Consider the following 21,347-nt stretch of genomic DNA (forward strand, 5'->3'; position numbering starts at 1 on the left):
ATGCACGGCCGGAAAATTCGGAAACCTGCTATATCAGATACGCGATATAGCCCTGTTTGGATCCACGTCACGTCTCGCGGATATTATGCCGATAGTGTCCAGACCTGTTCATCCAGTCAACGTATCTCGGTGCTCCATACTCGGCTACCAAAATTCGTCTCATGTCAATAGTGATTGGCCCGTTGCACAGTCGCGTTTCCAAGCTTTGGTGCATTGCGTCCTTCGCCCACCCACGTCTACATCGGGCATGCAATACATGCATTTGACACACAGATCCTTGACACACCTATGATTTCAGAATTTTTTAAAAGAGACCCTTCCCAACACTGTTTTTATCTTTCATATCTCGATCCAGTACATGCTGAGCAGACAGTTTCACTCAGCATTCGATATTATATAATAGTCACCCAAACAACTATGTATTCCCCAGACCCCATAAAAAATAAGTAGAAATTTGGAACCTCCCGCCGAATTCCGACACTAAAGTACATACCGTAGAGCATGTTTGTAGACCGCAACCCTACCCAACTAGGAAGCGGAGCCGGTAATTCGTTCGCTGGCTGAGAGGCAGTTGTCGGCATGATCCGAAAAAGGAGTGATGCTGTCTTAAAGGCACGCCATATAGGCATTGACCTGACCAGGGCCCTTTAGCCCTTCGCGCCGATGGATGGCGGCCCGCTCAGAAACTTGATATCGACCCCCTGCAGATATCTTAAACCTCCCCGGCGTAGACCGAGTCGTTTCCATATCATGGTATTCTTCTGGGTTACCAAGGCACTGGTTATTGAAGTTGTCGGGGGTCTTGTGGGGCCACTTGGTCTGGACGCTCAGCCGAGGACGGCTCCAACGATGAATCCAAAGTATTGCCAAGGAAGAAGACAGTAAGACCAAGGAAGAAGAACGTAGACCAAGGAAGAAGAAAGTAAGGGGCTGAGAGCGTGCCATTGAGCTGGATTCCATTAATGAGAGCCAAGACTCATGAAGGAAAAAAAAAGCGAAGATGACTTCAGCTTCCGTCCTGGCACTTGGCATTGGGGGCATGGAAAAGGCGACAGTGTGCAGACCGGGGCAAATCCTCTCCAGTAACAGGCAATTTCCCGTGGCGCTGTGGTAGGAAACGGCGGCATCCATGTGTCGCAATAGGGGTCAGGGGTCTAGCACTCTAGCAGGGTGCGCTGCTTACTAACAGTCACATTTGTCTATATATAGCCCCCAAAAGGCGTTCTACTTTGTACTGTTTCATTCATTGTTCTATACAGCACTTTATTACCTACTGCTTACTCAGTACTATCTCTATACATCCCACCAGGAGCTCTCTGTAAGTCGACGCCATGTCATTCGTACAACCAACGACACGTGTAGTGGCTAGCAGTTCCCCCACGAGATACGTGATTGGTCGATTGCCTCCGTGTGTTGACCGTACAATAATGCCATGGAAAGGATACGTAGCTGCTATGCAACATCGACAGGGCCTTGTCTCCTGTATCCCAGCAAGGCAGCCAGCTACACACTATTTAGATCTTGAATTCTATTAATTATGTGCTACTACATACACTTGAGCTATCATTTCGACTGAACAATTACTTCTTCAATGGAGTGAAAGGTAATATCACCGAACTCGGGTATTCGCCACCAAAGTGCACCTTGTGCTCATCCCGATTCAGCTCATGCTCCGGCCGTGGCCCGGAGAAACTGCCGTACTCGGCGATGCTGGGGAACTGGCCGCCGACCCGGAGGCTGATGCTCTCGCCAGCGTCGAAATCCACACCCATGGCCCAGATGCCGATCTCCAGCTTCACGATGTTGCCAGGCGGGATCTTCTCCTGCTTCTCGTGGGGGTGGAAAGGGAACTGCGGGTGGATACTCTTCGACTCATCGATGGCTCGTTGCGAGGCCCGTAGGATACCCATGGAGCCCAGGTGCAGGTTCAGACTGGCCTGGTCCTTCTCGGGGATCTCCTCGATGGACTTGACGGGCGTGGCGTGCATGGGGAAGTTGAGGTGCATCAGATCCTTTCCATCTTTGTCCTTCTTCCGCAGGATAGTGAACGCGGTGAAGTCATCGCGGCTGTCGCAGGACATGTACACGACGGCCTTGGGTAGACCGATCAGCCTGGCGGGCTCCGTAAACGTGTAGGTAAACTCTGCGAAGCTCGCGCGGTCCTCCGAGTTATATGAAATGGAGGTAGCCGACGGGGTCTTTTCCGCGGCGAGGCGGCCGCCGGGTTGGCAGAAGAGTTCCCGGTATTCCGTCCCTTTGACGGGGAAGCCATCGATCACGATGTTGTCGATGGGCTCCCGGTTGCCAAACTGCAGCGCCGACCACCGCACCTTGGGCGTCTTGGTCTCCCACCCGTTCTCGACGCCGTGGAGGTAGCGGTCGAAGAATACGGCGAGCTCTTCCATCGCGTGCGGCTCGCTGTAGAGCTCGTACCACTCCTGCTTGCTGCTCCAGTGGATCCACTTGTCGTCGCGCGGGATCTCGAGCCAGGCGCGGATGCAGCCCATGGTGTGGATGCTGCTAACGTCGGAGCCGCGGATGTAGGCGGGGCATTTGATCTTAGTCATGTCGACGCGCTTCTGCTTCCAGTAGGCGTTCTGCGTCGGCGAGCGCCGGTACATCTCGGCGAAGTGCTCGAGCCCGGAGTCGGGCGGCCCCCGCACGATGGCCTTTGCGATGAGGTCGAAGTTGCTCATGGAGAACCAGCCGCCGCGGCAGAACTGCTCGCGGTACATGTCGCCCATGCCCTCCCAGGGCGCGATGGCCGCGAGCGACGGCGGCTGCTGCGCCGCGACGAACCACTGCGCGATGGCCAGGGCCGAGTTCCCCGCCATCCCCACGCGCCCGTTGCACCAGCCCAGGCGCGCCACGGCCTCGACCACGTCGTACCCGTCCTCGGCGTCCTGCGTGCCCATGACGCAGATCTGCCCGTCGCTGTGGCCGGCGCCGCGCGTGTCGACGCTGACGATGGCGTAGCCGCGCGGGCACCAGTAGGCCGGGTCCAGGCCCTCGAACTTCTCGAGCCCGCTCAGGTCCGTCCGCGGCACGCAGCAGTGCCACGTGCACATGGGCAGCATGTCGAGCGCGCTGTACTTCTTGCCGTAGAAGGACCAGCTCAGCACGGCGGGCACCTTCTCGGCGCTGCCCGCGGGCCGGTACACGTCGATGTACAGACGTGCGCCGTCGCGCACCACGACCTCGACGTCGTGTTCGATCTGGATGTCGCTGGTGAGGGGCTTCGCGTCAAAGGGGTTGGCGCCGGCCTTGAGCACCTCGGTCCTGCCGGGCGTGAAGCCGACATAGCCATTCTCGCCGACCTTGGGGACCTCGATCCGCCTGGTGGCAACTTGGACTGGGTCAGGCATGATGGGGAGTGGGTTAGGCTATGGGATGTCTTGTCGGATTGGAGGTTGAACCAAAGGTCATCAGATCTGGATTCCATACAAGAAAGTGATTCGCGTATCTATCACTATACATGTTCATATCATCTATCACGCATACTAGCACATGATGGACCCCTGACGCGGGAGGCTAGGCGGGGTAACAAGCACCCGCAGCCGCGATGGGGGTCGGTCGTCGTAGGTCGATGAGGGGCACGATGGGTTGTGGATCCGGGTATGCTTCCAAGCCTCGACCGAACCGAACCGAGCTGCTCCGGTCGGGTGTGTTTGGTGTGAGTGGGTACTTGAGGTGCATAACGCCAAGGATGCCGCTCCCAATATAGTGCCGTTTCCCCACGGGGTCATGATCAGCAGGCCGAGGTGCTGCACTCGTCCACTTTCCCGTCCTCGGTTCCACGCACTTTTACAGGCAAGCCCATGGTTCGGGGTGAGACAGATAATACCGGAGCGGTTTCCACTGTCTGAGACTTACCGTCGGAAATGATCTTGGATTCCGAGGAGTATACCTCTACTTGAAAAGGAGGTCGTCTTGAGCAGTCATCCATCAGTCAGGAGAGTGCTACTATATCAATAGACATCGTCTCCCAACCCTTTCTTGTCCATCAAGCACACCAATCAATCACAGCTGAAGCCCACTACACACTTCGCCAAGATGTCTACAACAGCCACCACCACCGATACGAAGACCTTCCTAGAAGGCAAGTCCCAGACCTTCGGAGAGAGGTATGAGACCAAGGACCTCATCACCTTTGACGAGAACGCCGTCTACGGCGACTGGCGGGACGAGTTCCACGAGAACGGCTGCGTCGTTATCAAGAACGTCATCTCCCGGGAGAAGGCACAGTACTACGCCGACAAGCAGATCCAGTGGCTCAAGAAGTTCGAGCTCGGCTTCGACGAGAAGGACCCCAGCACCTGGACCGCCGAGCAGCTGCCCGTTAGCTTCAAGGGCGGCATGTACTTCCTGTACGGCTCGGCGCACGAGAAGATGTCGTGGGAGGCCCGCATGGAGCCCGCCGTCCGCGACATCTTCGCCAAGCTCTGGGGCACCAACGAGCTCATCTGCTCCTTCGACGGCATGAACATCTCCATGCCCAAGCGCACCGACGTCCAGTGGAGCCCCTGGCCTCACTGCGACCAGAACCCTCGCCGAAAGGGGTAAGTACCAGCCATTCCACTCCATTCCACTCCACTCCACTCCTGGCCTTCTCATCACACGAAACTAAAAGAAGCTCACTCGTCTACTCTACAGCATGCAAGCCGTTCAGGGTCTCCTGAACTACTCCCCCCAACGGCGAAAACGACGGTGGTCTCATGCTTATGAAAGGCTCGGCAAAGCTCTTCAACGAGTTCTTTGCCGAGAAGCGCGACTCGGCCGACCACGAGGACGCCCCGCCGCCGGAAATTGAGTTCATGGACCTTTTTCTCTTTAGCAAGAAGGATGTCAAGTGGTTTGAGGACCGCGGCTGCGAGCTCGTCAAGATCAACAGTAAGTCCGACCGATCAACGAACCACCAACTAAGCGGCGCGCATACTGGGTAACCGAGCTGACTCGCATGTTTTCACACGCAGTGGAGCCTGGTGACTTCGTTCTTTGGGATTCGCGTACGATGCACTACGCAAAGTTCCCTGAAGGTGACCAAATCCGTAATGTGCAGTATATCTGCATGACGCCTCGCCAATTCGCCGATGAGGATGCCTTGGCCGCCAAGAAGTGGTGCTTCGAGAACTACGTCGGCACAACACACTGGCCTCACTGGTAAGTACCCGATCAAGCTCTGATCCGCAAAGAATATGCCTGCTGACAGGGTTGTCACTAGCAACGTCCGGTCCGCGGCAGAGAAGCCCATGCGGAACGGCGAGCTGTGTCCGAAGTACAGGACCGAGCCGTTTGAGAAGCCCGAGGTCAACGACGACATGCTGAGACTTGCTGGTATCAAGCCATACTAGAAAGAGGAGGGACTAGGAGATGTTGTCACGATCATGAAATAAGAGCAATATGTACATATATATGACAAGCAATGACTATCGTTTATCTGAGCTACTTTAACCATGACCTCTTCTTGTTGCAACTCATGATATTTTACACGGTAATCAACACCCGCTGATTCCAACTCAAGTTCCGGCCAGAATCGGAATGTCGCAGCTATAACTGCCATCCAATATGAAGGCATCTAAACAGGGCCTAATGGCTCACACAGAAGTAAAAATGATGGGATGGGATGATTGGGACAAGGCAATATGAAGAAGATACGGCACTGACTGCTAATACTGCATGGTTCTAGTATGGGCAAAGCAGTTTAGTTTCGTCAGTCAATCATCATACTACCAATGATAGAGGAGCCGCGACAGGTTGTGTTCCTGTCCTCACTCTGAGCAACTTAGTCGCTCATTCGACTCCGACGGTTGACTTCCCTCTGTTAGGTGCCGAGCAAGTAATATGACAATGTCCGCGCGTTCTAGCGGCTTCAGCTGGCTCAAGACCGGCCAGGATGGTCCCCAGTAACTGCCGAGTGTCGAAACATGCACGTTGGTAGCTTTGGTTGTGTTCGGCTACAGGAAGTATGTCCTAATTCGAAACCGAAGATCTTTCGGCCCCTCCCCCGCATTCCCCAAAGCGTGCCCGTACATGCCGGAAACTGGGGTACCGTTGCCACGGCATCCCATTGGCAATCCCTTGGCGCACCAGTAGAGGTGCGGTCACACTGCGGGATGGGGTAGAACGCCTGGGGAACCCTGTCCGGGATCCGGTCGAGATTGGGGTTGGGGTGTCAGGGGGTTCGACCAGGGAGGCGCGACCGTTTAGTACAACAACGTACTAGCGCCCACTTCTTGGTGCTGATCAATCTTCCGCCAGCGTGTTGTTTCTTGATTCATGTCTTGGAATGTCTGGCTGGCCGATGATGCTTGGGCACATAGTCCCCAAATCGTCACCCGGCCCAGTCCCAGGGGGGTCTGTCTCCTCAATTCGGGTCGGGTAACAGCATGCCCAACGATGTTGGTTGGCGGAGTTTTATATATGATGTGTGTTACATCCTGCCACCATGGTAGATAACACAACGGCGAGTGCATATAGTTATGGTTGCGGTAGACGAGCAGTAGCCAAACTCCTAACACATCGTCTCCCATTAATTGCTTTTCGTTCCGTTCCGTAGTGCCCTTGCAGCTGCTCCAAGCTTTCTTTCAACTTCTTTTCTTCTTCACAAGCCACCATGTATGACACCAAGTTGAAGCCAGCAGCTGACCACGTCGAGGATCTCGACATAGTCAAAGATGATGATGTCCTTCAGGGCGAGGTGGAAGTCATGGGGACTGTGAAGCTCACCCATGGAAAGATCATCTATATCCCAACCCCGACGGCAGATCCGCAAGGTAAGGAGGATCATAAAACTGTCGTGTGGTTGTACGCAACACAGCAGCTCACTATTCTTCCAGATCCCCTGAACATGAGCTTATGGCAGAAGTATGTGGTTCTCATCGTAATATCCATCTGTGAGTAGCACCGCCACGATCCAAGGTCTGAGATTATGAACAAGCACATCAGAACTGACATACCATTCATCAGTCTCCTGCTTGGGCTTGTCTTTGATCAGCGGCTTTGGTGGTCTGCTTGGATTCTACATCCCAGACTACACAGCCGCAGGTAAAGGTTATGCCGACATTACCCACTTGATGACCTATCCGACCCTCTTCATGTAAGACAATACAGTTACTAAAAAGGATAGCGAACGCATGGAAACGCGGACTAACTCGACATCTTTGCACAGGGGTATCGGAAACCTCTTCGGATGCCGCTCGCATACGCCGTCGGCCGCCGGTCCGTCCTCCTGGCCTCAACAGTCATCATGATCTTGGCTGCTGGGGTCGCTGCCGGCGCAAAGAACTTCGAATGGCATCTCGCAGCCCGTATGGTTCTCGGTCTCGCAGCAGGACAGAGCGAGGCTCTCGTGCCCATGATCACCCAGGTTCGTAATAGACACCCCTTCGTCCCCCACTTCCCCATCAAGTCCCTCCTACATTTGTAATAGCAGAGGACTGACACTTTGGTCTTGTAATCATATAGGAAGTCTTCTTCTTACACGAACGAAGCCGAGGCCTCATGATCCAACAAACCATCCAAGTCATCCTAACGGCCATCTGGACCGTGTTCGCCGGCCCCATCGCAGGTGCCATCACGCCGCAGTGGTGGTACGGGCTCGGCGCCGTGCTGGCGGGCGTCCAGTTCCTCCTCGCCGTCTTCTTCGTGCCCGAGACCAAGTACTACCGACCCAAGAGCTCGTTCCAAGAGTCAACCTCCCCGAATAAGACGGCCGACGACGATAACCATGCCGCGACGAGACCGTCGTCGGATAACCACAGCAGCAGAGATATGGGGACGACGGCAGCGGCGGTGGTGAGCATGATGTGTACCGAGCGGCCGCCGCTCGACTACGTCAACTTCGCGCCGCGCACGTGGCGCTCCGACATGCGCCTCTGGATCGGCGACATCGAATGGCGCAAGGGCTGGGAGGCCTTCTACCAAACGTTTGAGCTAGTGCTCTACCCCAATGTCTTTTGGGCGCTGTGTATCAACGGCCTCACGCTCGGCGTCAACGTCGCTATCGGCACTACCGTAAGTGGCCCTCCCCCCCCTCTCTGAATAACAAGCGACCGAAAAGAAGACGTGAGAACATGAAGCTAACACGCTCTACCGCCACTCAATTAGTACGGCAACATCGTCACCAGCCCCCCCTACAACTGGCCGCAGACCTCGGCAAGCTACGTCAACATCGGCCAGATCGCGACCGCCCTGCTGGCCCTGCCCCTCTTCGGCCACGGCTCCGACGGTCTGATCCGCTGGTTCTCGCACCGCCGGGGCGGCATGCACGAGCCCGAGACGCGGCTCGTGCCGCTCATCTTCCCCATGATGGTCGGCGTCTTCACCGCCGTGCTGTACGGCCAGGGCGCGGCGCACCCGGAGCGGTACCACTGGTTCGTCTACGTCTGGGGCGTCGCGGCCTACTACTTCTGCTTCGTCGGCGCCAACATCGTCGCCATCACGTACCTGCTCGACAGCTACCCGACGCGCGCGGGGCCCCTGCTAATCATCATCTGCGCGTTCCGCGGCATCATCTCCTTCGGCGTCAGCTACGGCATCACGCCCTTCATCGAGACGACCGGCTGGGACGGCGCGTTCGGCGCGTTTGGCGCCATGACGGCCTTCTTCGGTCTGATGGGCATCCCCATCTACGCCTGGGGCAAACAGATTCGCCAGTTCACCGGAAGGTTTGCCAAGGACAAGTCGGACTGATCGGATAATCTACTAAGGCGGCGCCTTGCCATGGCGCTTGAAGCGTTTGATTGGATGATGCGTTTGGGGTCTGAAGTTGTATTACTGTATATACTAGCAACAACCAGACAGGCGGCTTCCGAATTTGATTCGCCAGTTCTATCTCCGTATGCGTCAAAACGCCCCATAGCTTCGTAATCTTGGTCGTGATTCATGCTAATAGTGATTGAACACGGCGAGCAACAGGCATGCCCGGCCCATCGGTCCTGTAGAAATGCAGTGTCGTGACTGAGAACTGATGGCCAATCGTGACTCCGTTGGGTGAACCAAATCACCAGATCCTTGTGGATTATTGGCAAAATAATGGCCCTTTTCCCTTCCAACCAAAAACGCCGTAGTCCATGCGCTTGCCGCCTCAATGCCGTCCTCCTGTCTAGCGTTGATAGGCCTTTGACGACATCATGTACTACTAGAGATGCATTCCGCCCCCGTCATCCGTATCGCCATTCTGATTTTCTTCAGTCAATGCGCCATACTGACCCCCTTCATGTGCCGCCATGACCGAGTCCACGAATTCTTGCGCTGACATGCGTTGCACGATACCGGCATCCATAGCTTCCTGCAGCAGCGGCCGGTCCGAGCCAGCATCTTGTGAACTGTGGCCATTCGTGCCACTTGTAGCCGTTGTTGTGCGGTTCGTATCCGTCGTCGCTGCTGCCGCCGTCGTCGATGAGGGCTCGGGGGTGGTAGAAGAGGCGGCCGGTATAGGACCCGCCACGAGCGACGACAAGAACGTCGCATTGGAGGTGTCGTCGTGCCCGTCCAGATCGGTCGTGGTGACATCCTTACCGTCGAACTCGCGCCAGTTCATGCCGCGGCGCTCCACCTCTTGCCGGACCAGCTCGATGCGCTGCTGCACCTTAAGAATTACCTCCTCGTTTTCGCGGATGCCTTCGACGCAGATCTGGTCGGGTTCGGCGCTGTCGACGCCGTCGGCGAATGGTTTCATCTCGGCGTTAGAGTAGTCGAGGTGGGCGATCTGGTTACGCATCTCGAGGACTTTGAGAGCTAGACTGAGAGGCCGGCAGTTCCTGGAGGGCGCTGGCGAATTCCGCCGCCGTGGGGGGCCTTGCTTGCGCCGACATTGTGGGATTTGCAACGTAGGAGATGGATGAAGATACGTGGGGTATCGGTGGTTGCTTGGCCGCGATTGCGAAAGTGGGCGTGCGTGTGTTGATAAGACGATGAACTTCCAAGAAGCCAAAACCCAAGGTGGTTCTATTGCTGCAGAGAGTTTCGCGTCGTCGGTCTGAAATTGATGTTGTGTCGAGATTGGGTTCTTGCAAACAAACAATATGATATGCAGCTGTTCGTCATGCAAAAGCTGCCTGCAGAACTGCCTGGAAGCTGCTTGGGAACATTTCGTAGCGGGGCAGGGAAACGACCGGGGTAGCTCTTGCTTCGCTATGCGCCCAGGCGCCTTCCAACAGCGCGCTAAAGATACCCCCTAACCGTTACCCAGCTCTTAACCGCCAGACCGTTAGGTCCCTGTCCACTGTTTGGCGGGGTGAGTGCCTGCCGATACTCGGACCCGTAACGGATTTGGACGGTGACGTCAAACCCGGATAATAATGGAGTGGACTTACCACAATGGACTTACACAATCTACTACTATTCGTGTGCGATGGGCAATCGCCAATGGTGTGATAAGCCCCCCTGCCCCTTCACCCTATCGGCGGAGGCCCGATGATAGCCATCGTCGAGTCTAAGGTTCAAGGGTTATGCATCAACCCCAAATGGCTGCATCGTTTGCCTTTCAACTTTCCTATCTTGGATAGGCCCCAAACCAGAGAAGGTCCAGACGGTTGGGGTAGGACGAGCTTGCGTACGTACCATAATCTCATCCATAGCCGATCTGTGCAGATGCTCTCTGCTTAAAAGGGACCAAACCCCCGCATTGCTCTGCTCCTTGAGGTATGAGGTTAGTTATTTGTTCTGTGAATATACTCTGTTTGAATGATCCATATCCAGACTGCAAGATTGTGTATGAGCAGCAATGCGTTGGTCAAAGTTGATGCTGACGGCGGGCGTGCCGATTGTCCAATCGGCAGTTGCCGACTTCGGGGGCGGTCAGCAGGTACTCGGAGGCGATGATGCCTCCTCCTCCTCCAAGTTCACCTGCGATCTGCCGCCAGTGCTGGATCCCTCCGCCGACGGGTTGCCGGCAGCGCGAGATCTGTTTGGCGATGGCAAAGCCTTGTTGAAACAAGTCGAAAGGCACAGCTACTTGGTCAGAATCCCTTCAATCTCCTACGATGATAACGGCGAGCCGGGCAAGGACCCGAGATGGAACGTCTTCTACGAGGTCCACGCCGCTTTGGCCTATTTGTATCCGAATGTGTAAGTTACTTCGAAGTTACTTCACCTTAAAATGCCAATACTGGGTCTCCAGTATCTAAATCTGACACCTACGTATCTAGTCACCTCCGTATGGGCCGCGACATAGTCAACACGTTTGGATTGGTTTTCAGCATCAAAGGGAACCAATCCTGCGCTGCGGCCCCTTATGCTCACAGCCCATCAGGACGTGGTTCCTGTGGCCGACGAGTCGACGTGGACATACCCACCTTTCTCAGCCCATTTCGATGGCAGATGGCTCTGGGGCCGCGGGGCTTCTGATGATAAGAACAGCTTGACTGCCTTAATGTCAGCTCTGGATACGCTTCTGTCGAACCCAGCATGGGTACCCCAGAGAAGCATCGTCGTCGCTCTTGGATTCGACGAGGAATGCTCAGGTCGGCGCGGAGCCGGCGAGATTGGCAAGTATCTGGAGACAAATTACGGCAAGCACTCCATGGCCATCATTCTGGACGAAGGGGGCATGGGACTTGACCTGCTTGAAGGCAAAACGCTGTATGCCCTGCCGGCCGTCATGGAGAAGGGCCATGTCGACATCTGGCTCGATCTTAAGATCAACGGTGGCCACTCTTCCACTCCCTTCCCCCATACGGGCATTGGCATCATGTCCGAGATTGTGGTGAAGCTCGAGTCGAATCCCTATGATCCGAAGCTAATCAAGGACTCGCCCATCCACCGCCACCTGGTATGCCAGGCCCGATACTCCCCCAAGGCTGAGCCCAACGTCACCAAGTTGATCGAGAAGGGCGACTTGGAAACGCTGGCGAGGAGCTGGTCACCGTCGACCGAAAGACGCAGTACCGCCTGCAGACGTCGCAGTCGGTCGACTACTTCATCGGCGGCATCAAGATCAACGCCATGCCCGAGAAGATCCGCATCGGCGTCAACCACCGCGTCGCGCCACAGAACTCGATCCCCGAGGTCAAGGGGCGCATCCTGGACCTCATCAAGCCCATCGTCAAGCACTACGGCCTCGGCGTCAGCGCCTTCAAGGGCGAGGACAACAACCCCGACGACCTCCTGGGCGAGTTCGCGCCCGCGTACGACGTCGACTACAACGGCACCCTGACCCTCAGCTCGACCCAGCCGAGCCAGGTCGCGCCCGTCTCGCCGTCGTCGGGTGACATCTGGGATGTCTTCTCGGGCACCATCCAGCACAGCTTCGCTTTCGAGGATGGCAAGGTCGTCCCTGTGGGCGAACTGATGACGGGAAATACTGATACCAGACACTACCTGCGTAAGTGATCCTTGCACTCGCCGCTAGCTGGTGGCGAAATGAAACCCGTCATAGTCTCTCTATACTAACCTTCTGGAATGTGTACAGACCTATCAAAGCATGTCTACCGCTGGACTCCGACGCGCAAGGGCGGTACACAGAATGCGCACACTGTGGATGAGGCCATTGACATGCAAGCCCATATGGAAGCATTGAGGTTCTACTATGACCTGATCAGGAACTTTGATGCAGCCGAGGCCTATTAATCTGTAAGCTTGTTGGATAGGCACAGGATGATGCTTGGTCAACGAAGTCGGCGCGCACTAACCTACTATCTTGGAGTGAATGAATCAAGTATGGGCAGATTGCGTCATAACTTACTAAGACTATTCAGAATGGGATCTAAACTGAGAATTATAAGTTCATGATGAATGGTTCTAGAGAGGCCACAATAAATAACATTTAGTATTGCGATAAATTTAGCCATGGGGAAGTTAATCTTATGCACAAGCCTTCGTCTTTACACCATATCAAGTGACAGTGAAGTATTTAGAAAGTAGAAGTGAACAACCGGCAGACTAATCATTAGCGACCCTACCGTTACAGATCACTCTAACGAGCTTGCTGAATTGAATTTCAATAAGCGCTGAAACCGTCAAAAGTCCTGGGACAGCGTTTAGCACTTTAGAGTACTATTTCGACTCTTTTTAATATTCTAAATTTACGAAATACTTTAATATGATTCGCCAGCATTACCCGACCATACCTACTTACATACTTTTTGTAAGACGGTCGGCCCTTAGGGATAAGGTTGTTCTGGGAAGCGAACGGTATTCATTGCCTTACCCCGTGTCCGTTGGAGAGGCTGTAGGAGACGGGTAATCCTTTTACGTGCAGCAACTCTGACAACGTAGGTATCTTACATGGTCAATCCGACTTCAACACGAGCGTCCAGGCTGAATTGGAGATTGACAAGTATCCCCTTCTCGTGCGTCTGCGCACAGTCAAACATTTATGCGTGGCGATGTGCCCCCTACTATTAGCACTAGGGCGTAGCCTACATAGGCCGAGACAAAACCCCACGCATGCATCAATGACAACGTTGGGTGTAGAAGGCAACAGAATGGCAAGGTATAGCCACTCGCAGCAAGGTAATGATAGGTTATTGCGTGCGGGGTGTCGATGTCCGCTAGGAGAATTATCCTCTAGTATCTTGTCATCAGCAGAATTTATACGTCATTGACGATTCAGTCGAGTTGCTGTCTGGAAATCGTCGCTTCGACTTTTCACGATTTGGCTTCTAAATCTCCGCAGCCTTCGCCGCTGAACCCAATGCGAGATCTATTGTCCTGTTTCGGATGGAGATAGTGGCACTCCCAAAATCGTATGGCAAACTCTTTGCGCCCGACGAATTCATGGTTGGGCAATCAGCTAGGGCCTTATAGTTAGCTAGGTCCTGGTACTTCTCGTCCAAACGTCCTTTTTGAGTATGAAAGTATCTTAGCCCCTTATTAGTTAGTCATTAGATTTGGATGGTAATTTTTGTGACAAGCTCGTCATCGCTCATCAGGCCAGTTTGGCCCCAGCCTCTTCGGAAGGCGTGCCTTGTCAGAGCGAACTTGGCCATCATTTGTTGAAATGCTGCTGAGGCGGTGCAACTCAGCCATTTGGCCGTACATAGGTAGAATATCAAGGACGCCGCACATATTACATCGCCACAATTATGCCCTGTTTTGGAGAAGCGAAACGGTCAGATTTCAGGCAGCAACTCAGCCTGACGCAAACGTGCCGGTGGCCAGGGGGGCTCATATATGCTGCGGGGAAGCTAAGCAGGCCTTTCCATCAACCTTTACCTCGCTGCCTTCCTCTGTCGCTACTAGGTCGTTGACGAAGCAAATAGTGCCTTTCGCCATATCCGCCACGGAGACAGGATGTCTAGTTCCAGTACTGATATCCCTAAGGATGCAGAGGAACTCTTCGCTAAAGCGTCAAAGGAGTTCCAAGACTCCCTTTCCCTCATGATGCAGCCAAGTTCAAGGAGTTTGTGTCTCCTGGCGAGATGATTCACGAGCTAAAGCACGATGCTTCCCACGCCGAAAGCGGAAAGCTGAACGCATTTTGCAGACGAATAGACGCAGTATCTACGTCTCTGTCTCCCTTTTTTGACACAATTGGCATTTTTGTTTCATCGCACCCTGAGATTGCAGCAATGGTTTGGGGCGCAATACGCATGGTGTTTTTGGTAAGCACTCGCGAAAATAATAATATAATCCGGGTGAACTAGCTAAATATCCTTCCAGCTTAGTTCTCACTACACTAACTTTCTGGATAAGTTGCTTGCGATGTTGGAGAAGATCAGCTACCGTCTTCCTGGTTATGCCGAATACTACCAGAAACTGGTCCATCGGCGTCAGCAGAATATCATGGATGGTGATATATCGACCCTCACAAGCAACCGGGTCTTGTCTTACATCTACACTGACATTACACGGTTTTGTCAAGAAGCCTGTAAACCTTTCTCTACTAGGAGAAGGGGCATTCGATACAAGGTTAGTGTGATAGCCGACGTCTTTTGGAAGCCATTCGACCTACGGTTCAAAGATATACTTGGGAGGCTTGAAGAGCACCAGGGCTTATTCCAACACGAGTTCCGAATGGAGGAATCCAAGTTTACAGAAATCCAGTATCGCAGAAGACAAAAAGAAGCAGGCTTAGCAAGTGCCGCAGCTAAGCAGATACAAGAGCAGCTTGAGCTGCTCAATGAAGAGATATCTGTCCTGGATAGCTCACTGAGCGCCAAATTTGCGCATCTCTCCTGCAGCTTTTAGCAGGGAGCTGAAGGGCAGATCAACACCACCGAGGCAGGACCGTTAAAAGTGAATCCCACCCCATTTGGTATGAATCCGAATGACTTTAGCTCGGATGGAGATTTATTGACTATTAATGGATAGATACACGCCTGCGAAGAATCAAGGAATGGCTGGGCGCTCCGGACTTCGCGGAAGAATTGCAAATGGCCCAGAGTGCCCGCTTCCCCGCCACATGCCGCTGGTTTCTTACCAATCCAGTATATCAGCGTTTCAAGAATAATAGGTTGGAGCAGCAGGAATTTACTTCTCCGCATACCTTAGCGGAGCGAATGCTTTTTGTGAAGGATTTGTCCGACTTGAGCTTTGTCAAAACAATGCGGCCCGAATACTAAAAGTATATATATGTCCAGGCAAGCCTGGCTACGGAAAGACAATTCTGTCGTCGCTCATTATTGACGACCTCAATTGCAACAACACCAACAAGGAGCCAACTCTTGTGCTCTATTATCACTTTGTTTCTGCTCGCGTCAATGAGTCTAGACCCACACATGGGCTACGGGCAGTGCTACATCAACTCGTCCATCAGAACCGTAACAGGGTTGATGTGATGGATATACTCTCGGTTCTGATGGAATCAAAAGACTCTGGTCAGCTTTCTACGACTAATAGCGAAGTATCTCAGTGTTTGATACTGCTTCTCAAACATATTCCCGATACCACTCTGGTCTTTGATGGCATCGACGAATGCTCAGACAGCGTATTTCTCCTGCAACAGGTCCAGAACGTGTTCGCCGAGTCGCCAACAAAGGTTGTGTTTCTGGGTAGACCATCTGTCGACCTGTCTCCAGGAATGGAACATTGTGGAACCGTTCTTCTTAAGCCATGGGAAAACGAGAGCGACATCAGAATTTACTTGCAGCCAAAGGTAATCAGTCTACATCGAGCGAAGCTTCTCCCAGCGACTTCTGACTGCAATGAATTCGTACTAGCTTTGGCGACGAGAGCTCAGGGCATGTTCCTATGGGCTAAGCTAGTGATCCACTACCTGGCTGATAAGAGTCTTACACCCCGAGAACGCCACGACGCTATTCACAGTGCCGAGATCTTGGACGGGATTGAAAATCTCTACAGCAAGATCCTCCAGCTCCTCAGCCAGACTTCCGAAGTTCGGAAGAGAAAGATCAAGCGCATCTTTCAGGTGATGGTGGCCACGCAAAGCCCCCTTCATATCTCCGAGCTTCAACGGATGGTAGCAGTAGTCCCGGGACGGGTGACTACAGAAGACGACCTTATTGCCGATTTTGAGGTGGCCCTGCCGTTGATGGTGGGCGCTCTAGTTGAGCTCGACTCACAAGGTTCTGTCCTGTTCATACACTCCTCATTCCGCGACTATCTTCTGGGTATCGACGACTCAAATACCTCTGGCTTCGCTATTGAAGCCCTGGAAGCCACCTTGGTTCTTATGTCGATATGCATTTCATACCTGACGTATGATATTCTTAGAAGTCGAATTACCGATGCCGAATGGAGTGAAGATTACCGAAAGTCTCTCAAGCAGAGCTTTCCGCTCCTACGATATGCCATTCATATCGTCAGCACCTTCCACAATATTGAGTCCCCGGGCTTGAACCGAAGTCACGCTCGTGCAGGTATCAGTATAAATCAGCTCATAGAAACTGCGTCCAACTGGCTTGATGAGCCGGTATGCATTCAAGCCTGGATCTAGTGGTCTTATTATTTTGGCGTGTCGCCCTCAGTCACCCCAATTCTATTCATGTTGCGATCCTGCCCGCAAGACGCTATGCATGACGCTGCCTCATCCATAGCACTTCAAAGGCTGCAGAGCTTGGAGGAGGATCTATTAAGATTGAGAAGATGAGTGGACTCAAGTTGCTTACCAAGGAGCCGAGTGCCATATGGACATCCACTATAACAGCATTTACACAGTCGGCATTCTGGCCCGAACATAATAGCGCCAACATAATTCCACTCAATTATACTGCTACCGATATACAGGCAGCTGAGGGAGCGCAGACGTCGCCCTCAAACACCATACTTCTGATGTCACGTGTGTCCCAGGACGGAATCCTGATTGGCTGTGATCACTTGCACCCTTCAAAGTGAGTAACTGCTCCGAGTTTACGAAGGCCAAAAACAAATCAGTTGCTAACATACTAACAGGGCATACCGTAACTTGGATATTTCGAGCTGGGTATCACAGGCAAAAGTGAAGCCTTCGTCTGGACTTCACCCCCGCCCATCACAGTTCCCACAATCGGCGTACTCTGGGTGGCGGCTTGAGTACCAAATAATATTTCTATCGACTCAGAAGAACGCGATCCGCCAAATATTGGACTTGCAAGAGGATGACATCTTTGAGGCTCTATCTATGCAATTACCGACGGGATGCGGCCCTTCCAAGGCGTGGAGCTTCAGGTTTCCCCTCACGATCTCGCGGGATTTGCGACAGGTACTTGTCTTGCGGACCCTCATAAAAATATCTTTCTCACTAGATCTCGTCAGAATGACGTGCCAGTCCCCAGGCCCTCTTACTACGCAGCATCTCAGACAAAGTGGGAACTCTTCTGTGGTTTCCTCGGGAGAGAAGTTATCGCGTTGAGTTTTCCCCCACAGAGGACGCTATCGCTTTTGTAGAGGCAGGCACCGCTGGCAAACTGTCACCGCAAAACTTAGAAATATGGTCTAAAGACCCCACTACATCAAACTACCTATTCAGAGGCCTTCACCAACTAGGATTTATTCCAACTGAGCAGAAGTCAGGCTCGAATGAAATCTTCCTTTTCCACCCCGTACACCCAATGGTGGTCCTGGCTGAATGGGGTCGGGCAGCGTTATGGTGGTTCGAGGATCAAGGTGCTCTACGAACGGCACATGTGCCTTTAGCAGAAAGTAGGCTAACTATCATCACAGGAGTAGAGAGTCGTCATTACTTTATCAACGATACCATCCAGCCGCTGAGATTCTACAACGATGTTCTATACCACAACTACCACGGCATAACCTCCCACCCCCGATTCGTGCTAAAAGACGGTGTTGCTGACCTCCACGATGAACCACTACCCATTTCGAGACGAGAGACGATCAACCTGGCTCCGTTTATAGAGTGGCATTTCCGCAACTGTTTACCGAAGCAGAGGCTGAAAGAGAGGAGCTCGGAACAGCTATCCGGTTCAGTGACTGGCGATCCGTCCCACACAAAATCACACCTTGCATCCGAATCACAAAGCAGGAGAATATTCGCCGTTCAAGAAGGGCCCAAAGGCCAGGAAATCTCTATCCGGTTAAACCGGGGCCAAAAGATGAAGTATGGTCATTTCCCTGCGACGCCACAGGAGTGCACTACTTCTGTGGCTCTACTGCCTAACATTGGACTCGACTCGACTGTCCGGGTTGCCTGGAACAAAGAGGCACAGGCCTCTTACAGTGTTCTCGATGAGCAATGCCGGCACTTGCCCAGCATTATCGAACGGAGTCGAGCCGGTTTGCTCTCCATACAAGGCCATGACAACGGGAGCAGCCGAGATGCAATGGGATATGCCGGTCTTTTGACAGACATCAACAGCAACTTCACGGCCTTCGCGGGGGAGGAACATAGATTGGCTCCAGTGAGTCAAGAGCTGGACACAGCTGAAACAAGGCGTCTCCGAGAGCCAGACACAGCAGAAGCTTCCTCCTCCCAATCCAGGCTGAAAAGACTCCGACGAGATGAAAAGTCTGACGAATAATATCGATAATGATGGACCGACGCCCACGCGGTCCTGGATCGCATACCTCCACTTCTTGCCTACCTTATCGAAAAGAAAACCAGACTAGTAAAGTGTCGCATGGGACAAGGAGTGATATGGGACATGTATTGATGGGGCAGTATATGTTGTACACGATTGTTGAACAAAAGTCGACTACGAAGGGAAAGTCGGCCTACGGTGCTATATTCACAAGACATAGCGTACCTGCTCATCGTTCATACTAGTGTGTTAGTTTAACATGACTCGTGGTGTTGACCCGCATGTCAATTAACAGCTTCTGCTGGGATAAGAGGGAGTAACACCTGGGGGCAAACCATAATGGCAATGAAGCCAAGTTCGAAAGTCGATAAAGTATGGTAATGGTTCTCGGGGGAAGCTGCCCACGGCGACAGCGACCTGCAGCCTACCGAGGACACCGAGATGATGCTGATAAGAGCCGGATTCGGCCCGTAGAATCGGTCAAAATAGGCGGCACAATGGTACTCCACCCTCTAATAGAAGTGCGGTTCTTGAGGCAAAATAGGGAAAAAGAAGGAGAACAGGGTTTCAACCAAAGTGATACTGAGACGCAACGTCACCGGCTGGTTTTCTAACGTCGCTAAGATATAGCGCAGTATTATCTCGCTTCAACTAAGAGTTATGATCTTTAATTCATCCTCATTCTTTGGCCAGCATTCCCCTTCCATCATGGCGGGCATGTAAGCAGGAGTCACGTAGCGAAATGTGTCGCCATCTGGTCGTAGGATGACAGGAGCTCTGGAGCCTGCGAGAAGTCATAGCTGGTCGCTGTTTTGACAGGTACGGTATGCTCGGCCAAGGTAACCAGTGTCAGTCAAGATATATGCCCAATTTGCGGTCGCATTTGCATATCTCTGAATAATACTTGCCCACTTTCGAGCTACATCGGATTCCCCCTTGTAACTTAGGTAGTCGGTGACGATAGAGGCCGGGTCAGCTTTGCCAGTAACCGATGTAGTGGTGTGTCTTTCAAATAACTCCGCCGAGAAATCGCGACATTCTGGATATCGCATGAGGTCGAGCCATGTATCAAGCCCGTCAAATCCTAGTCGTAACGCAGTGGATTTCCCAAAACTAGAGAGGAAAGTTTCAGGACCCTTGTCCCTTGCAGAACAGATTTGGAACCATTCCCGACAAACCCGGATGTACTCGTGGAAATTCCGGATATCGGTAGTGGAAGCGATCAGCTCAGAGGCGCAGGCAAGCGTCGTCTGCACAGTGCCTGCTTTCTTCCCTTGCACGAGCAGCATTTCTGACGGGCTTTTGGGTGATTGATAAGGTCTGGAGCTGTATGCTGCATTGGGACCTTCCCCTCCGCGTTCGACCCTGAATGCGCGTAGTTGGCCCGGCCTGTCTAGCTCCGATCCTGTAGCATGAATGGACGGTTCTGGACTGAGGCAGTTCAGAACCCAAGACGGCTTTCCTGGGATCTCGGCAATAGGAAGCTCCCATGTGAAGACATCCAAGCTACCGAGCTCTCGAATGCATGCCCGCGCGAAGTCCTGAATAACCTCCGCGATAGGTTTGGAATAGGCTGGGTCGGGCAGGTGAAAGCCCATCTCTTGTAGTATGGGATACATGCCGTAGATTTTATCGTGCGGTATGGTTTCTTTAAGCGCCCTCATCAATGTCAGGAATTCCAGACGTCTTCGGTACTCGTCATGGTCAGTCCCGAGGTGGCGATGGATGGCCAGTAACTGTGCATTGGAGCGCAAGGATAATGTTTTCAGCAGAAGGATTTGGTCCACTAGTAGGCGATGTGCAAACCTACTCCGCCCGACGAACCATGGTGGCCAGTTTATCTGCTTTGACCCAAATACTAGCCGGCTTTTTCTCGAGAAAGTGAACTCCTGCCGAGACTCGTATAAGCGGATTGTGCCCACGGTTACATACACAATGGAAGCAGAGAAGGGGCGACAAACCTGAACAGTCCACACTCTTGTAACCATGGGTTCTCAGTAACTTTTTGAAGGACTGGCAAGTATTTCATATATCTTGGACCTGCGTGATCACTATCGTTAGCGATGGAAAAACAAAAGAGACTTTATATCAAATCTATGACTATTTAGAAAACAACCATCCAAGATGTTTTTCAACCATGAAATTGAACTTGTGGGCATTTAATTCCCGTAGACGATCTGGTACGGCGAAGACCATTGCCAGTGAGATGAACATAGCTGGTAATGTGAGGCGATGCATCGCAATGAGCCCAACGTCGTTGGTTCCAAGCCAAATTAGTAGAGTTGAAGCATTGTGGTATACACGACCCATGTTTTTGACTTGATAGTTACGTTCTTTTTCCCCGCTGTATGTTTGGTCTATGCAGATTGCATCGATCCATAGAGTACGGATACGGTACCGGCGGCGTAGTTGGACCAGGGCGTCATGGAAGTTCGTGGTTACGAGTAATTCGAGACCATCGCATATAATAGGGCGGATCCCTTTGGT

The 21,347-nt window shown here is 52.8% G+C and overlaps 7 protein-coding genes across 7 annotated transcripts; 4 read left to right on the plus strand and 3 right to left on the minus strand.

Annotated features, from left to right (window-relative positions):
• Positions 1-1,580: 1,580 nt before the first annotated feature.
• On the minus strand, positions 1,581-3,365 carry PG994_002660 (X-Pro dipeptidyl-peptidase C-terminal non-catalytic domain-containing protein; the record flags this gene model as incomplete). The annotated part of the gene is made up of 1 exon (XM_066854069.1): positions 1,581-3,365. The coding sequence occupies one exon, from the start codon at positions 3,363-3,365 to the stop codon at positions 1,581-1,583; it is 1,785 nt and encodes a 594-aa protein (XP_066719924.1).
• Positions 3,366-4,053: 688 nt separating this feature from the next.
• On the plus strand, positions 4,054-5,351 carry PG994_002661 (uncharacterized protein; the record flags this gene model as incomplete). The annotated part of the gene is made up of 5 exons (XM_066854070.1): positions 4,054-4,559; positions 4,662-4,707; positions 4,752-4,890; positions 4,974-5,160; positions 5,222-5,351. 5 exons carry the CDS (start codon positions 4,054-4,056, stop codon positions 5,349-5,351), a joined length of 1,008 nt encoding a protein of 335 aa, XP_066719925.1.
• A 1,262-nt stretch (positions 5,352-6,613) lies between these two features.
• PG994_002662 (MFS transporter) lies at positions 6,614-8,691 on the plus strand (the record flags this gene model as incomplete). Its single annotated transcript, XM_066854071.1, has 7 exons — positions 6,614-6,773; positions 6,837-6,893; positions 6,967-7,096; positions 7,169-7,218; positions 7,242-7,366; positions 7,465-8,013; positions 8,107-8,691. 7 exons carry the CDS (start codon positions 6,614-6,616, stop codon positions 8,689-8,691), a joined length of 1,656 nt encoding a protein of 551 aa, XP_066719926.1.
• A 448-nt stretch (positions 8,692-9,139) lies between these two features.
• Positions 9,140-10,047, minus strand: PG994_002663 (uncharacterized protein; the record flags this gene model as incomplete). Its single annotated transcript, XM_066854072.1, has 2 exons — positions 9,140-9,743; positions 10,019-10,047. The coding sequence occupies 2 exons, from the start codon at positions 10,045-10,047 to the stop codon at positions 9,140-9,142; spliced, it is 633 nt and encodes a 210-aa protein (XP_066719927.1).
• A 679-nt stretch (positions 10,048-10,726) lies between these two features.
• Positions 10,727-12,570, plus strand: PG994_002664 (Peptidase family M20/M25/M40; the record flags this gene model as incomplete). The annotated part of the gene is made up of 5 exons (XM_066854073.1): positions 10,727-11,070; positions 11,151-11,158; positions 11,202-11,773; positions 11,857-12,325; positions 12,413-12,570. 5 exons carry the CDS (start codon positions 10,727-10,729, stop codon positions 12,568-12,570), a joined length of 1,551 nt encoding a protein of 516 aa, XP_066719928.1.
• Positions 12,571-14,235: 1,665 nt separating this feature from the next.
• On the plus strand, positions 14,236-18,860 carry PG994_002665 (uncharacterized protein; the record flags this gene model as incomplete). The annotated part of the gene is made up of 9 exons (XM_066854074.1): positions 14,236-14,248; positions 14,299-14,546; positions 14,605-15,078; positions 15,136-15,199; positions 15,256-15,381; positions 15,525-16,816; positions 17,131-17,234; positions 17,296-17,584; positions 17,658-18,860. 9 exons carry the CDS (start codon positions 14,236-14,238, stop codon positions 18,858-18,860), a joined length of 3,813 nt encoding a protein of 1,270 aa, XP_066719929.1.
• Positions 18,861-19,507: 647 nt separating this feature from the next.
• On the minus strand, positions 19,508-20,687 carry PG994_002666 (het-domain-containing protein; the record flags this gene model as incomplete). The annotated part of the gene is made up of 3 exons (XM_066854075.1): positions 19,508-19,644; positions 19,765-20,596; positions 20,685-20,687. The coding sequence occupies 3 exons, from the start codon at positions 20,685-20,687 to the stop codon at positions 19,508-19,510; spliced, it is 972 nt and encodes a 323-aa protein (XP_066719930.1).
• Between the last annotated feature and the right edge of the window lie 660 nt (positions 20,688-21,347).

This window comes from Apiospora phragmitis (genome assembly GCF_038363925.1).
Source record: "Apiospora phragmitis strain CBS 135458 chromosome Unknown utg000003l:1.0-2676785.0:1.0-2680665.0, whole genome shotgun sequence".
Taxonomy (NCBI): domain Eukaryota; kingdom Fungi; phylum Ascomycota; class Sordariomycetes; order Amphisphaeriales; family Apiosporaceae; genus Apiospora; species Apiospora phragmitis.